The 18,033-nt window shown below is 32.3% G+C and overlaps 1 protein-coding gene across 1 annotated transcript in view; it reads left to right on the top strand.

Annotated features, from left to right (window-relative positions):
- LOC105368033 (SOX domain-containing protein dichaete) overlaps positions 1–18,033 on the top strand; it is a 35,859-nt gene that overhangs the window by 6,095 nt on the left and 11,731 nt on the right. The window contains exons 2-3 of the mRNA XM_011506928.1: positions 3,210–3,490; positions 16,963–17,157. Of these exons, the coding sequence (XP_011505230.1) occupies positions 3,210–3,490; positions 16,963–17,157 (476 nt within the window). The remainder of the gene's footprint in view (positions 1–3,209; positions 3,491–16,962; positions 17,158–18,033) is intronic.

Here is an 18,033-nt window from a genome sequence, read left to right as displayed (position 1 = left end):
TGATCTTTACAAATAAAAGTGTCGTCATCGACTGCTATAATATGACATTCATTTATAAAATTTAAATATAATATAATGCAATGTTATTTCTCATTTGATGATGGCTTGCAAAGTACTGATAAGAAATTATTGGCCACCTCGGATCATTCGAAAACAGTACAAAATAATTTCAACTTTAAGATATTTGTTGATTAACTGCACGTTATACATTAATGTTATCATATAACTTAATATTTTTCTTCTTTTCATACACTAATTTTCATATGCACATTTTAACATTAACTTCTTATTAGAATATTATTAATATAAAACTTGCTTTAATTAATTGTTTTAATATTTTTAATAAGCAGGCAATTATAATTAAGGTAAAACAATCACTTTGTGCTCATGATTTAATAACGGTATTCCTTTTTTTTTACTGCGATGGTTTTGATGCAATAATGACCTTAGTGTCAACATTAATACGGAAATTATGTATATTAGTAAATAAATTCTTGGTAAAAGTATTCTGATTGTATACATAATACTTAAAAAATTGTAAATCACTTTAAAGATAAATTTTTCATACGTCCGGTGTTAATTATTTTAATGACTTTTTTTTTGCTTTTAGGATAGTTAATTTATGATTTTGGAACGAGTCATACATGTGTTTCTCATAGGCTATAATAATTATCACATCAGTTCTAAAAATATTAGTAAACAGACATTTTAGCTCAATATTAGTCGTGTGACAAATTAGAATAGATAATTACTTCGGTAACTCTACAGGTTTGCTTTCTCGCAGACGAAACTTTTATCCTTAATTTTGACTTACATGACATTCTCTAAAAATCAATAAGATATTCTGACTAGACAACCGTAAATAAGTAATGTCAGTACAGTAATACATGATTCATTTTTATATTTCATCTTTTTTATATTTAAGATAATAATAATAATAGAGGTAAGATAATTGTCGGCGCGTACAGTCATGCTTACAATGTATTGTAAAATATTTGAAATAATTTAGAAAAAAAAAACAGCTTAAGTAAAGAATTTTTTGTCATAAATTACAAAAGCCATTTTCACGAGCTTCAAAGCTGTAGTATCGCAATTTTATTAACGGTTGATCAGTAATCGATCTGAAATTGAAAAACTTAAAGTTCCACGTTTATGCAAACCAACTATAAAAAGCAGGCGATGAAGGGAAAAAACGAAGTTCTGGCGAGAAGAAAAGGGAAAGCTGCGAAGACCTTCATCCATATTTACGTGTCTCCTCTCTATTTTTACTTAAAACTGGCTTGGGGCCGCATTAGCATATATACGTGGCTCGCTAACACGTGTATCGTCGGGCGAAAATTTCTTAGTGCGCGCCTTCGTTACAACATATGTTTTTCTAGAAAATTGTAGAAAGGAATTTGATAAATCAGCAGTCAAGTTGACTTTAGAAATTCTTTTCTCTCTCTCTCTCTCTCTCTCTGTCTCTCTCTCTCTCTCTCATATTGTCCCCGGATGCATTGTCATTACGATGATCGAGGCCATTGTCAGGCTGGGGAAAAAGGACAAGAGACGAGCCGGATATCGGCATATCGCTCGAATTTTCCTCGGGACAATGACAGTGAGAATAGAGAACTCGCAGGCGCTTATATTTCGTTTCTGGCACTGACGTTCGAGACGTTCGATTTGAGGTCCCTCCTCTCCCCATCTCTCTCTCTCTCTCTCTCTCTCTCTCTCTCTCTCTCTCTCACACACACACACACATACTTCTTTGGCTTCTTCTTATTCTTCTATTTTTCTTTGGCCAGTTCATACAATGAAACAGACATCGAGCTTTTAATCCTGGCGCGAGTACGTGTATATGCATGCACTCGTGTGCTTTACAACGATTGCCTTGAAGCTAATCTTGAAAATATCGAAATTCAGACGAGATCGGGATTAATTAACTAGGCGTACGTGGTACGAAATTTCTGATCAGCTTACTCGAGGTCAAAAAATAATACTAAAAGCACTGAGCTTGAGTCATCGTACAATATCATATCGTACATACATTACAGGTACAACTTGACTCAATTTAATACGAAATTTAATTCGGTAATTCCTCAGGGATTGCATGTGCATGTGCGAAATCACGCGAGCACACAGGGGTCCTCGTTTTTACTTTTATTGTCAGCGCATCGGCAAATTACCTTACAGCTTGATCTAACAAGAAACGAGATAAATGTGAATTGGAAGTTTCCCGAATAGAATCACCTGCTTTATTTTCAATATAATCGCGTGAACGAAACTTGTATCATCGTTCGGAACTTGGAAAGCTTAATAGATTCATCTAGTGACAATATATTTGTGATATTACATTACGAAGACTAATTATGCTACAATTTCATAGTTATAATCCTGAGTTAAATATTTGTAATTATAGTGTTAAAATAATATTCCAATTATACATGTGAACTAGAGAAAGGTTTCGAAAGAATAATTAATTAGATCGTTTCTTTATCAATTAGTTATATAATTTTTAGAGTTTGTAATTAATAATTCTTTATTGAAATTCGTCACTTTAGATTTACGAATACAGTTTTTCATATGGGTATTCAGAAAATATTAAAATATAGTTTATCATAAGTTTTCTTTGTATAGATAAAGTTGAGGCGAGGGGAAAGTATAGTAGAGAGTATATTATAGATGATCCATTGGTTAACCGAATATTAGTAAGGTTAAATTATTATAATCTATTTTTATAAATTATGATATTACAAATAATAATTATTGGCCATTATCATTGTTAAAGTCATTATTATAAAATATCGCTTTTATTACAAGTGAGTTCAGATTAAGTCGCATAATTTTAAATTACATTTCTAAATGTAATGATTAGTCGTACAACGTAGATTCACCTGAAATGTTATAATATAGCATTATTTGACTGTTAATTGTAAAAGAACATTGTAAATTAATAAAGACTGTAATTTTTTATTTAAATAATTAAAACTGAATACGTGAAATTAAAATAATATCAATGATACTAGCAATAAGTGCACACTCGGCTTTTCATAAATACACACGCGCGCGCGCGCATGTACTGCGCAATAAAAGTAAAAAATTTGAAACTTAAATTAGCGATCACTCAACATCTATATCGTTAGGCCCACGGGCAAAAGAAAGAATTACAAACGATAAGGCATTAAATGATGGAGGGTCGAAAAAATTCATGAAAACGGATTTGATTGCAGAGCCGGCGGCAACATGTGCGACGGCTCGTTCCAGGAGACGTTGCGCGGCATGCAGGGTATGTCGGGTGCCTCGCCACCAGGTGGCGCCGCGGTCGGGCCCATGGTGGGTCCCGTGGGCCTCGGTAGTCCGTTGGGGGCCGTCGCCTCCTCCGGCAAGCGCATTCAGGTAGACCACATCAAAAGGCCCATGAATGCTTTTATGGTCTGGTCGCGCTCACAGCGCAAGAAGATCGCACATGAGAATCCCAAGATGCACAACAGCGAGATTTCCAAAAGACTCGGTAAGTATTGCTTACGGCTTTAATCGCGTTATTGTCGATCGAATGACTAAAAGACTGCCACTCGAGTCCCTTTTACATTTTTGTCTTTTAAGCGAGTTCTCACCTTTGATCATTCTTCACCTGTCAAAGTCCATTTCTTTATGGCTGGCAATTCAAGTCTTATTCTTAATTTATAAGTCTCTTACGTTAATTTGTATTTAGATTAAGGGTGATGATGGCTCGGTTCAAGTATGTCGTACATAATGGCGAATGTTCTTTTATAAAGATATTGTAATTTGTAAAGTAGCACTTTACAAATTTATGGAAATGTATCTGCATTTGGATAAATTACGAAACTTTGACAATGCAATTTTAAGATTGCATAATTATATTTTCTTATTGAAAATAATCAATTCTCAAACTGAAATATACATTATGAAAATAAATTAATACATTTTTTTAAGTAAAATCAACGTATTATTATCAAACATTATTAACGGCAAGAGAAGTGGCTTTTGTTATAAATAGTACAGCGGCATATACATAAAATATAGTATTTGAAATTATCGAATAATACATGTGTTGTTTATAAATCATGCAGGAAGTAAAAAGAATTTTGTTTTACAATTAATAAATTCCGATGCAATTAAGAAGCAATATTTTTTTTTACAATTTTGCATAAGTTTTAATCTGAGAAGCGATAAAGTCAAGATTCTCCCTTCTTTAATCGTATATTTTATAGATTGGACGTGAACTAATCGATTTGATCATGCAGTATATTCTCTTATATTGCATTTAACAAAGCCTTGTAACTTGAGATCACACAATGATTCAGATAAGACTTTATAATTTATATTTATATTTTTTTATCAAATTTCCATTGAAAATCAATTATATCGGACGGCACTTAAGGTATTCAATATTGTCATAGTATCAACACACTTTAATCGCAAAAACTTACTGATAAAATTTATGTGCGATTAAGTGAAATTTATTTTAAAACTCTAGTTAAGAATGTTGCGCAGTATTTACTCGATTGATTAAGTACGTAAACATAAATTTTGTTTTCGTGGTTTGGAAAATCTCAGCGAGTCACAGAAGTAATTTACGAGTTCTAAACTCATAAATATTCATTTTGCATTAAAATGATCTTAACATTTAAACGACTTTACGTGACAAATAAAATACGGACAATATTTTTGTAATAAAGGGATTTACAATAATATACCAAATAAATGACATTAATATATTACCCTTTGGAACAACTTGGCACATAAAATTGTGTATTACATATATGTGAATTTCACTGGCTCATGTTGATTTTTTTTTTTTTTTATCATAAATAGCTACAATCAAATAATAAAATTTTCAATTATTCCATGAATTGTCAGTCCATAGGCCATAAACATTGGTTGATAAAATGAATAATAAGTGTACAACGGGAAATGAGAAATAAGAGTAATCGCGCGACGTTTTATTTAGTTTACCGACTACCGACGTTATCCAAGTACCTGCAGGAAATCATAAGAATCCCAAAATAATAGATCGCTTGCTCGGTGATATCACCGATTAAGGACGAATATATTTAATGTCAAGTAAGCGATTATACACATGTATAAATATAAGAACACACACACGCACCCACACACGAATGCATAACATTAAAAGGCTAATGCATAATTAAACATACATAAGTTAAATAAAAATTATTTTTTATTTAGTTTCACTGTATATCATATTCGATGATATTTATATATAACAGTGAAATGCAATTTATTTTATTTATGTGAATTATGTTTATTGTACATTATAAAGACTGATGAATTTTCATTGAATTTATTTATACACAATGTAAATAGAGCTTGATTTCTAGTTAAATTTGAGAAAATGAATTGAATTCGTAATTTTAATATGTCAATAAGTATCTTTAATGATACAAAAACTGCTATATTTTAATTTATGATTTTTTTTATACGTAATAAATTCATGAAATTATACACATATACGTAAGATATTATTACGTGTATTATAATGGAATATTTGATAAGCTATTCAACTCTTAAGCTACAAAGTACATTTATATTTTATAAAAATGCTCCTTTTAAGTAAATAAAGATGTTCTAGCGTATTCAATTATAAAACACGAGCAAATAAAATTAACGGATTATATTGTTTCTTAAATATATCATATATTGTAAGAGAATATTAAATAGAAATAGAAAAATGTTTTTTTTTTCTTGTTTTTACTTGAAGAATTGAGTAAGTAACAAACGCGTTGTAAAAAGTTATATATTTTTATTTTACTTATGATAGAAATTTAATATTTGTTTTAAATTTTACTTTCTATTCGTAGTCGAATAGAATGTTGATATAATTTTAAACAAATCTGCCGACATTCTTGAATTTAAACAAAATATTTTTCTTCGTAATTATGACATTCATAATTATGAATTCACAATACTAACATAATTCATAATTCTACATAATTCTTCATAATTATGAGTTAGTTTTAGATATCTTTGGGTGGGAATATTTAGAAAGTCACGATTAATTTGGTCAAGTTTGTTAATATTATTAGAACATCATTGGATCACGAACTAAACTATACGTTATCACATTAAATGGAGTTCGCTATGGTGCTCGAGTAAATTGCATACTTGGTATTTTACCTCGAGATTTAAAATCTTCGAGCGCAAGGTGAAGACAATGGCGCGAGTCGCCAGGAGTAAATCGCTCGTTTCATGCCCACCTACGCTCGATTATGCAAGAGGCTCCTCCATTGCCGTTGACCGACCTTAGAAAAAAAATGAATATATAAATAAAAATGTCACTTATACAATCGCCGTCGCTCTGCTTTCGTAATTTCATCCTTTCTTCCCGTTGTTTTTGTCGCCGTCTCGCAGTCTTACTTGGCGTCAAGGCGCACGTGTAATCAATTGAGATGTCGCGCTTAGTAATAATTGATTATGCTAGAGAAAATAAGCTATTTAGCTGCACGTGTAATTTACCTTCTTGATAACAAATTGCCTAACGTTTTCTACCTCTCCTTACTCATTCAGTGCTTTAAATGCACATGTATTGGCCGTTGCTTCTACATCTTCTATACACGTTAATTCGATAATTATATCACGTGATTTACATAATTATTAAAACACTGAATAAATGAATTATACGAGTATCTTAATATATAATTTTTCGACTTGAAGCTTAAGTACATATTCTTTTATAACGTTAAATTTGAAATTACTGTTTAAAAATAATTTGTACTACTTTTTTTGGAATTGATATATATATATATATATATATATATATATTGTAGTCCTCTTTCATAGCTTATTAAATATTTTATATTATTTCAATAATTTAAATACAAAAATATATAAGCAACATAAAAATCTCTCTCTTCCTCGCTCTTTATTTGAAATATGATTGTAATATATGATTGGATAAATTATAACAATATCAAATTACACTATACGATACATTGCTTCCAATACTTTTTACTTTACTCTACAAAACGTCTGTTTGCTGTCACTTTAATTATTAATCTTCCATGTACGCATTAAGTACGGATTAAATGCCTATTAAGTATATATTAAAGTAGCATAAAGTCTTACAATCTAAATGAAAGCGGAGGAAACGCATTTACGAATTATCTTTCCCTTCAAGAATCCCTCGGTAAAAATGCACACGAACGTTGTCTATAAAAGAGAGAGAGAGAGAGAGAGAGAGAGAGAGAGAGAGAGAGAGAGAGTAGGAGAGAAAAAGGAAAGTGCATCATCCGCCATTATAAGTATGCCCATGTAAACACGGCTCTCGGAGGTGGTTCGGTCCCTCTCTCCCTCGCTCTCACTCTCCCTCCATCGTCCATCTTTTCCCCGCCCTCGCGGGCGCGTTGACTCGAGTTCCCTACAGCCATCGCATCGATCGTTCGTGATATTCCCACTCCCTTTCCTGTAATAATCCTTTTTTTCCTTCCTTCGCACGCATTCCAAAAAGTTTCTGTTTTATCGCACCACTGAGAAATGATCAGGAATCATGTTGAAGGGCTGACTAACTCGAAACGTGATAAGTGTGCGAAAAATTCGAGTAACCCTGTTACTCGACATACGAAGACAAAGTCGAGTAATTAAATATCATTAGTTTAAGTTCGTAAGTACAATACGAGTTTATTATGTAAATATTTTGTCACTGTGAGCACGTCGAAGAAATTTACTTATCCGAGTTATTTATTCATTATTGAAAAAAAGATTTTTAGTTTGCTTCTACTGCTTGTATATATAGAGAACTTTCGCCGCGCTTGCCATTTTTATTTTCTTTCCTTAATGTAGAAAGAAAGTTTAAAATTTTTTCTACTCTTTTCTATTTTAAACATTTATTTTAAATAATTTTGATAATTATGATATTTGATAATGAATTTTTATTGTTTTAATTGTTTAGTAAAGAGTGAAAATTTAGTTCTATAATAATAGAATTAAAATTTCTTCGCTAAAAATTTACAATTAATTTTATAATTATTATTACATCAAATAAATCATTTTAATAGTTTTAATTTAGCATAAAAGTACTAGTATAAGTAAAAAGCCATTCTATTAATTGTAATACTTGAGTACCTTTTTAATTTGTCTCATGGCTATTTCAACCTCTAAATTCAATTCGATTTTCTAGTTTCATATTCATATTTTGCTTACAATTTTAATAATGAATCAATTTGTTGAATAATTATTATAATAATTATTGATTTATAAAAGATTTAAAGATTTGTGTTCAATTATTTTAATATAAAATACTGAAATGTTGAAATTAATGATATTCCATATTGTAAATTTTTCTTTATAATTTTACTTTTCAAGTAATAATATGCAATTTATTATTTAACATAATTGAAATGAATATATAATAGAAAATATATTAAAAATTATTCATTACCTTAATACTTACGTATTATAATGTAAGAGTAAGGACATCGATATGCATTTTTTCGTAAATTATAACAATTATATCTTATTTTTTAAGATGGACTTTAATTATTTCTTTTGATTATACAATAATAGAAAATTCGCCGAAACTTTAAATATTTCTTAAAAAGGATAATTAATGCGTCTACGGTCTATATGATAATAAGAATAATACGATGGGTGATTCATTAGAAGTAGTCATTGTCCTTGTTAAAATTTTGTTGGAACAATTGCTTAAAAAAAAAAAAAAAAAAACAGATAAGTAAACAATGTGAAAAAGTATGCTCGTATAGTCTGAAACGCGTCAAACCAGAAGAAAAAAGAATGAAGATAATGTATAAAAAACCTATTCTTGAAGACACTACTTGCATATCCATACGCAATAATAAAAGAGAGGCGCGAGATCGTTTGTTCCGTCACCGCATGAGCGCAAAACTTTTCCTACTCCTTCTTCTCCTCCTTCATTTTTCCAAAAGAAGAGAAAATATGTATACACGCAATCATACGTAAGTCGCGTAAGAATAAAGAATGAAATGAAACAAGAGATGCAAAAACAGAAAGAAAGAAATGCTTCACTGGGCACGTAGGAAAGAAGGATATAGGGAGAGAAAAAAACGAGTTGAAGAGGTAGAAGAAGAAGAAGAAACAGAAGAAGAAGAAGAAGAAGTAGAAGAAGAAGGAGGAGGAGGAGGAGGAGGAGGTGGAGGAGGAGGTGGCTGAGGAGGAGGAGGAGTGCAACGGAGCAAATGAAAGGGGTGAGCGAGCGCGAGTAGGCGGAGATAAAGAGCTACGGGTAGGGTGAGCGAGAGGAATAAAGTATTGGACAAAGAGAGAATGAGCCGTTGTAGGGAAGAACGAGCAGAGCTTTCATCCTAATGAAGTATTTTCGCCTCGTACTTGCCGATATGACGCCGCGGTTCGTATCTGCGGAAAGGGGGTGGGGGGAGGGGGGATCTTTTGTCGCTCGCGCCCATTTTACCCGACTAATATCGAATTCACTCGTTCCAATTGCTTTCCCCTGGTATTATACTCGTGGATAATTTTTTTTTCTTCTTTTTCATTCAAGACTCGTTGCAATTTTCGTGATTGCCGAGTGGGGCATTCATGTGGGAGTAGCACACCAAGTGCAGGTGTTAAGGAGATAAAGAGCGTTTTTGATACATGTAATTACCAGTTGTCCGATGAAATCTTTTACAAATTATCTCGTTATTTTTTATTAATAATTTGATAAAATATTACCATATGCACTTTAATGGTCTTATGGCCATTGGTGTTATTTATAATTATCAATTGCTCCGATCCTTAGCGAAACACTTGCTTATGGATAAACTAATACGATTATAAGCAATGAAAGTTTTCGCATAATCGTACCATACGAATGAAAATTGTTTAATTTTAGAGAAGGCTCTAATAAGCGAGCGAATTCATTATAAATAAATATTACAAAAACGTGCTACCCGCAAAGGTAGGTTAAAATATTATGTGGTGAAAAATAATTTCACTAACGACGGACGACTACTGTGAAATAAAAAAGGGGTTGTCAACGAACTCGTGGTAAAAATCTGCTAACCACTCAGTGTTATCTTCCAGCGTACACAAGAGACTGTAGAGAAGAGTCTCTCTCATCCGCCCGGGGAACGATTATTTTTAATTCCGCATAATATGCACACGGGAGGAAAAACGAGAAGTATATAACGATGACTGTACGCGAAAATAAAACGAAGAGGCGAAGAAATGTCTTGTCGACTCTCGTAACTTGTTTACACTTCCACTCTCTTTTGCCCTTTCTTTTTTCTTTTAGCTCCTTGTTTCTCAAGTTCCTCTCGGCTTTTCAATAGAGTTTCCAAACAAAATTCCAACAAATACGTCTTCGCTATTTCAAATGAATTTTAAATAAAAGGATAAAGTACATGCCCGCATTATCAAAAGTAAATCAATACCCATAATTAGAAGTTAAAGAAATTAGTGACTATCAAGATTTTGTTTACATAATAATAATAGAGACAATAATAATAATTAAGCGACATTTCATTAATAAAACGGCTCGAAAGATTTATTAACTATAACGAGTCTCGTTTACTCTCTTTCATCCTCCTACTCGCTTTTATCCCCCTCGTCGCTTAGAGCTCATGAGTGCAGAAATTCGTTTGCACAATTGCAACCGAGTTTCGGCTGTTTTTTTTTCTCCTCGAATTTTTTGTTCGCTTTGTCGCTCACGAACTTGCTTTGTCTCCCTCCTGCTTCATAGAATCATAGTGTCACGACTAGGTACTCCGCGATTCATTTCGCAAATCTCTCTTTAAAGTCTCTCATCATCTTACAGCATATTTCCCTACCTCCACTCCTCCTATGTCTATCTCTTCTTTTGGATTGTCGGATCTATGCAAAAGTCACGCTTCGTTCTCTTTGTACAATTGATTATTGTTATTAGGACCAGTTGTTCTTGCGTATCCCTTATACTGTTTATGTTTTCATTCCTCATGCTGCAAGTTTCTTTGTCCTTCTTCTGTTATCCGTTTGTTGTCTTTGTTTATTTTAATAGTGAATAAGAGGTTCGTTATACGTCATTGATGAAATGCCCTTTCATTGATTATACTTGCAAGATTAAACTTTTTTTTTTTGTTTTTTTTTTTGTTTTTGTTTTTTTGCCTGAAAAAGCATCGATTTATATTATAAAAGTATGATAATATTATATTTCATGCAATTAAAAAAAAAAAATTCTAAAAACATTATCTAATAGACACAAATTGTTGTGATTGTTTTCTTTTTAAAAGTTGAACTAATCATAGCCGTAGAAGAAAAAAAACGATGGAAAAGCATCATGTTTTAATAATTTGAAATATTAAGAATTAGTTCATTTTAATAAATCAATTATTCTTTGTAGTGAGTTATGAAAAAATATCTACATATATAAATTTAGAATAATTACGATTGACAATTCATCTTAGCAGAAATAAGAAATTTCTTGAAGATTAAAAACTGTACATCTACGATATATTCACTTGTGTCGCAGAAAATGACAGAGAAACCGAGTCCGATTCCAACAATGGCCGCTGATAAAAGCCGCCAATGAAGGTTAACTGGGCATCGTCGTCCTCGTCGTCGTCGTCGTAGTTGTCGTCGTCGTGGTTGTCATCGTCGTCGTCGTCGTCATCGTCGTCGTCGTCGTCGTCGTCGTCGTCGTCCATTCCATTGCTCCACGTCACTGGTTTGCTCCGTCCTCGTGCTCTTCACCCCCATCCATTAATTAACAGGCTTTGTACTTTTAAACGATGTTAAATAAACGGTATTGTTCTCCTCTCAGCAAAAAAGAGGAAAAGCAGGCGCCATTATGCTTTAAGTTTGGCCTCAAATTCTCTCTCTCTCTCTCTCTCTCTCTCTCTCTATCTATCTCTCTCTCTCTCTCTCTCGTGCTTTTGGAGGTAAAGTATGAAGGTGGATGGAGGAAAGACCAGACCCTATTGTTCTAAGCAAATATTCTCGCGCTCTGCTCTCGTTCTCCAGCTTTTATCTTCCGTTTTCTCTCCCTTGACTTTTTCCTTTGTTTACCTCGTTCCATTTTTCTTTTTACACCCTCTAGTATTTTTTCTACGTTGCCTTTTGCCCTTTCCTTTCTTTCATAATACTTATTTTCTTCATTTTCCCTTGTATTTCTGGACGCTATTTCTCAACGTATAGTTCTTCCTTTCTTCCTTTATCACAAGAATTTTCTTTTTCCATTCTACGGCTTTGCGCGTTTATATGTTAAAAGACTTTATTGAAAAATATGACGTTCGTTTAGTAGATGAATTTTTGAGAATCGAATTTCAGTGTACTTTTTGCGAACGTTAAATTTTTCGCTGTAATATGCTTCGTTTTCATTAAATTAAATTGTAAAATGATAACAATATAAAATACAAAAAGTACTATATATGTAAAAGTAAAATTTTTAAATTTAGAGATAAATTTCAAAAGATTTGTCCGACATTTACAGTACAATGTTAGATTATATTTATAATCAATACGCAAACCAGCGATTAAATATTTAAAATTTCTTGTTGTATTTTGAAGTGATTTTATTAAAGTACCGAAATTGAAATATTACGATTGTCAAGTTGGTTAAGTATTGGTAGGAAATGATATTAAATAATAATATTTTGTCCCGGGCTATTTGTATTTAATTAACAAATTTTAAACGATAGAAAAATTTAATAATATTTTAACAAGACTAAATGTCCCATGTGCACAATGAACTAAGAAATGGAATATTATAAATACTATAATTTATATCTAGAAATCCAATAAATTTGTAGTTCTCATAAAACCAAGATTGTAAAATTCCGTTACTTCTTTATTCTCTGTCGCATCGTCATGTATTTGCTCGTCCTTTTTCCTCGTGGCAAGCCAACGTACGTTTCCATTCTGCACCTACATTTCCATAAAAAAAGATAACAACAGAAGAAATAGCCGTGGAATAGCAAAAAAAAATTAATAAAAAAGTACACGCATACGAGGGTAAAGAAGCCTTTATTATCTTCGAGACATTGTCCTCGCGAAAACTCGACATTCTCGGGATCGCTCACCTGAACTCCGTTCTAAGCGATTGGCCCATTGTCTCGCTCTCGTTTGTGACTCGCTCGCACACTCTCTCACTGGCATACTGACGCGTACACTCGCTACACGAAGGCACACACGTCGACTCATCTACACACACACACACACACACACACACACACACTCTCTCTCTCTCTCTCTCTCTCTCTCTCTCTCTCTCTCTCTCTCTCTCTCTCTCTCTCTCTCTCTCTCTCTCTTTCTCTCTGTGTGAGAATCTCGGGAATGAGCGATTCTCCGACAACTTTTGCCCCATTGTCGCGAACAAGAGGAGTGAAAGCTCGTTCAATCTGCCTGTCTATATCGTCTACAATTCACATTCACATACTAATACATATCTTGCAAAGCAGGTGAGGGTGTGAATCGGTTTCACGTCTACTGAATTTTATTCGTTTAAATTAGTTAATAATACCCTATGGTTTCACTGATTTTCAAATCGTATAGCAAAAATTACTAATTGTAGACCTGATTATCGAGGCGGTAACTATTATTAATTGATTTAAAAATTTCGTATTATTTATCGATTGAATATACATTGTTTGACTCATACGTATAAAAGAATAAATTATTATATTTCTCATATTTTTCTATATAAATGTTAATTATTTAGATTAAATTATTTCATTGTAAATTGACCATTCAATTTTATGCGTTCATGCAAAATTTTAAATAAATCTTTTCTCAATGAAATTTATGCACAATAATGCTGTATATTTAAATAAAAATAAATAAAATGAATTCAAAAGAAAATTTAAATAAATTTTTAATATAAATTCTTGAGTATATATATATATATATATATATATATATATATATATATATATATACATTTGGATATAATTGATGAAATTACTGTTCGTTAACAAAGCTTGGGCACCCTGATAAAGTACTTAGCACGATTTTCTGTATAACCACACGAGTTTTCGTTACAATTAACTAAATTATAGTTTAGATTACTAAATCCTATTATAGCTGAGCGCAAGATTAAGACAGTGTTTAATAAAAGCTCGTTTGGAGTGGGAAAAGAGAGGGGGGAGTTGAACATTGTGTGCCCAGTATAAATGAGAGAGAGTGTATAAGGGGGATAAGAGCACAAGGGGAGATCGAGACAATAAGATATAAAAGAAGACAAAAAGAAGCGAAGACGAGCACGCAAGGTGAGTTCTAACGAGACAAAGACAAAAACGCAAACTCTGTTGATCTGACACAAAGGGCAAAGAAAAAGTACACGGGAAGAACAAAGGAGGAAAAAATGCATCTAGCGAAAACTTGTTTGTCCGTTTTATGAAGGACAACCTGGACTTCTCGGCGAAACTCCATTTCATTATGGCAACTTTGTTTATGCTATCAAAGTTTTGGTCATTTGAATAGAGCAAGAGTTGTGCAGTTATTTGATTTCACTAGAATATTTGGATCATTCTATAATATGTATTGTGCGCGGTATGTATCGCTCAGTAAATTCCAACAATTTATAGTTTCAATGATTAAAATCATTATAGAGAAATTATGCTTATAAACGTACGTTATATCCAGTGACATATGAGATACATAATGTGTGTGTGCATTTGTGTATATACAATTTCTTCTACAATTGTATGTTTTATAAGCGTTACAAGAGTGTTATGTTACTTATGTTAAATAGAGGAAATTTTAGTCGAAACGATTAATCGTTTTATTCATAGTTTCAACTCTATAAGTACTATTAAAATAATCGACGTTATGGTTGCTCATATTTCTTAAGTTATTTAAATTATTCAGCCGTTTCAACTACGCAATCCTCCCTTTCAATCGATTTATAATAGACGCTCTTTTAAAAACCGTTTATCATTTCATTGCAAAATAAAGTATGATCGTTTATATTCATAGCTTTTATTGTCCAAGAACTAATTATTTCCATATTAGAAGCTTTAAGTGCAATCAGAGAGAAAAAAATCAGTCATAGTTGAATAAGGTATTCTTATGCACCATCGGCTCACTTCCGCCACTAGCGGATTATACTGTAAGACCGTGTGGCCTTATTGTTCGTTCGTAAAAAAAAAAGAAAAAGGAAAAATGAAAAAAAAAAAAAATATCCGTTCTCTTGGCATTGACACTTTAAATCTCAGGTTATTTAAGAATCTTGAGAGAACAACTGTCGCATCTTTGTCGCTGGCAGCATCCCACTTCTCGTCCCGAGCATGTGTCCAATTGTCCAGCCAAATGAAGGCGGCGACCTCAGACCCCGGAAACTCAAAATTCCAGGGGTGAATGCGCCACGTGAGATGTTTATCAGAAGAGGCGCAACCTTGTTCCTTTTACGCCAACGAATAAAACGATTGGCAAGCATTGCTTTTCCGCTTGAAATTCAAATTGACGCTTTCGAATGTGTCTTTTTCATCAAACCATAGAACAGCAAAAGGGGTTGTAAGGTTGATTCTAGATGAACTGTCGATGTCGTCATCGTCGTCATCGTCGTTGCTCCTCTATTGTCAGCTTTGTTCTCGATTGTCGGCACACGTGCGCGCTGCAGCACCACTATTCGCTCAAATTGCGATACCTTTATAACGTTTTCTCCATCTATGTAGCTGTAGCGCTCATCTTTTTCACTTCTTTCACAAAAGCATTGCAGCATTAAGTTTTCATTATGTTATTTTATTTTTCAGTTTGCTTATTAATCGTTTCACGAAATTTTACATCCTTATTAATCACTGGTAAATATATATATATATATATATATATATATATATATGCATTTACTTGATTACGAAATATATCTATATATTATTTTTTGAATTTTTCAATACTCGTAAGTGTTGGTAATAAATAAAACTTATTGCTAATAAATAAACTGAAATTTCAAAAAACAAAATTATCGTCTGATATATTTTATTATACACATAAAATATCCGTACAATAAACGAATTATTTGATTGAACATATTTCATAGTTTGAATGATGAAAATTTAATATATATTACGCGTCATTCGACAATTTTATAGAATATATTATCGATTATCGAAAGTGCAATAATATTACTACCTTAGCAGAGTATATTTATTTAAATAATCCTCTCATTTCTATGCATAAAAAACATTGAAGGAACATTACAAAATTCGTTAAAAAGCGAGGTCAGCGACTTTCTTTGCAAAGGAAAGTCTACCATGCGTAAGTCTAGTGCTTTTGCTTCCTGCCGTTTCACGTCGACATTGGAACGATTACTATTACATAATATTATGCATGTAGCTTTCGTTTTGCCGTTTCTCGGGCTTTCGATCATAAGTGGCAAGTGAGAATTAATTTTTGGTTGATAAAATCGTTGCGCAATCAGTTTCGTACAATTCCCATTTTGTGTCAAGCTCAGCTAGGTGCGATCCATTGCGTTAAGCGAGCTTTTTGTCCCACTCTCTCACTCTCTCTCTCTCTCTCTCTCTCTCTCTCTCTCTCTGTCACTTCAATTGCAGTCGCACATTTTTGTTCGCCTGTACTTGTGACATCTTTAATTTGCTTTTTTTATTTTATTTCATCGGCTTGCTAACGAATGCATCTTATATGTAATATCCATGTCCAAATACGTAATGTCCCCAATATGGGATTCACTTTTTTTATTGTTATTTTAACGGTACTTTGCGCTTCACTTTTTATATTAAATTAAGTTGATATTTATATTGTCAGATGATTATTTAAATCGCACACATTTTAAACAACAAGCGAAAATTTTGTATATTAACATTGTCGCATATGCCTTATATTTAATGGAAAATAATGTTTACATACCTGAAGTAATTAAGTTTGTTGAAAACAAAAAAAAAAAAAAAAAAATAAGAAAATAATAATAATTTTTTCAAAACAAATAACTATAGCTTGTATTAGTAATTTAAACATTTAAATAAAAAATATTTGGTTTACAGCTATAAAGGAAGCCAATCGTTCTCAATCTAAATGCTGTTTGTATGATCGTGTTTACAGGTGCGGAATGGAAGCTCTTGACCGAGGAGGAGAAGCTGCCTTTTATCGACGAAGCCAAAAGGTTAAGGGCGATGCACATGAAGGAGCATCCAGATTACAAATATAGACCGCGAAGAAAGCCAAAGACTCATCGTAAAGAGGGTTACCCATACAGCATCCCCTATCCAAGTGTACCTATGGATGCTCTAAGAGCAAGTAAGTGATCTAATTTTATTTTAAATTCTTATTTGTCGTGACTCTATGGAACGAGTTTATTGTTTATAAATATTCAAAAATTATTTTACATTTAATATACAAGCACGTAATATGCAGTAAGCATTTCAATAATTTTTAAATTGTTTAGCAATTATATTTATGTGCTTGCCTAGTATTTACAACATTTCCTATAATTTTATTTTACGTATGCAATAAAAAATTAATTTTATACTCGTAATAAATTTTTCTTATAGAAATACGAGGGCACTTTTACCATCGTTAAAATATACATATGTACATTACATTATTTATTACACTATATGCATATAATTATAATATGTGCCTTCAGGTGCAGCGCGCGCGCTCCCTGTTCGTATGCGTGTGCGTGTGCGTGTGCGTGTGCGTGTGTGTGTGTGTGTAGCTATTTATTTTTTCAAGAGGTTAGGGGTAATATATCTAGATTCAAAAAACAGTTACGAGATATTTTTATAAAAATAAAATCAATTTTGTCAAGAAAGCGGTAAAATTATGAAAAATAAAAAATTAATAATGTAAAAAGTAAAAATTGTAATTGTAAGAGGCGATAAACTTGTTTTCCAGTGTCGTTGAGATCCAAGTGTGATTCAGTGAATGAAGTTTCTTAAAGTATTCTAAAATTTACCGTAGGCATCGATATTTTTAAATCTGAAAATTTTTTGCACTCTAAAGAGATCGTTAGAATAAATCTTAGTACCAGAAAAGCAGAGATCGAGAGCTTTATAAGGAAGAAATGCTCTGGATCCAAAACAATCCGATAAATAATCGATTAGTTGACAGGTTTATGCTTTCGCGTGCGAGCATCCGATGAATCCTTTTGATTTATGATTGCGATTACGC

The sequence above is a fragment of the Ceratosolen solmsi genome, unplaced genomic scaffold (genome assembly GCF_000503995.2).
Source record: "Ceratosolen solmsi marchali unplaced genomic scaffold, CerSol_1.0 scaffold6, whole genome shotgun sequence".
Taxonomy (NCBI): domain Eukaryota; kingdom Metazoa; phylum Arthropoda; class Insecta; order Hymenoptera; family Agaonidae; genus Ceratosolen; species Ceratosolen solmsi.
Note: the sequence above shows the minus strand (reverse complement) of the source record. Positions and strands in the feature narration are given on the sequence as shown.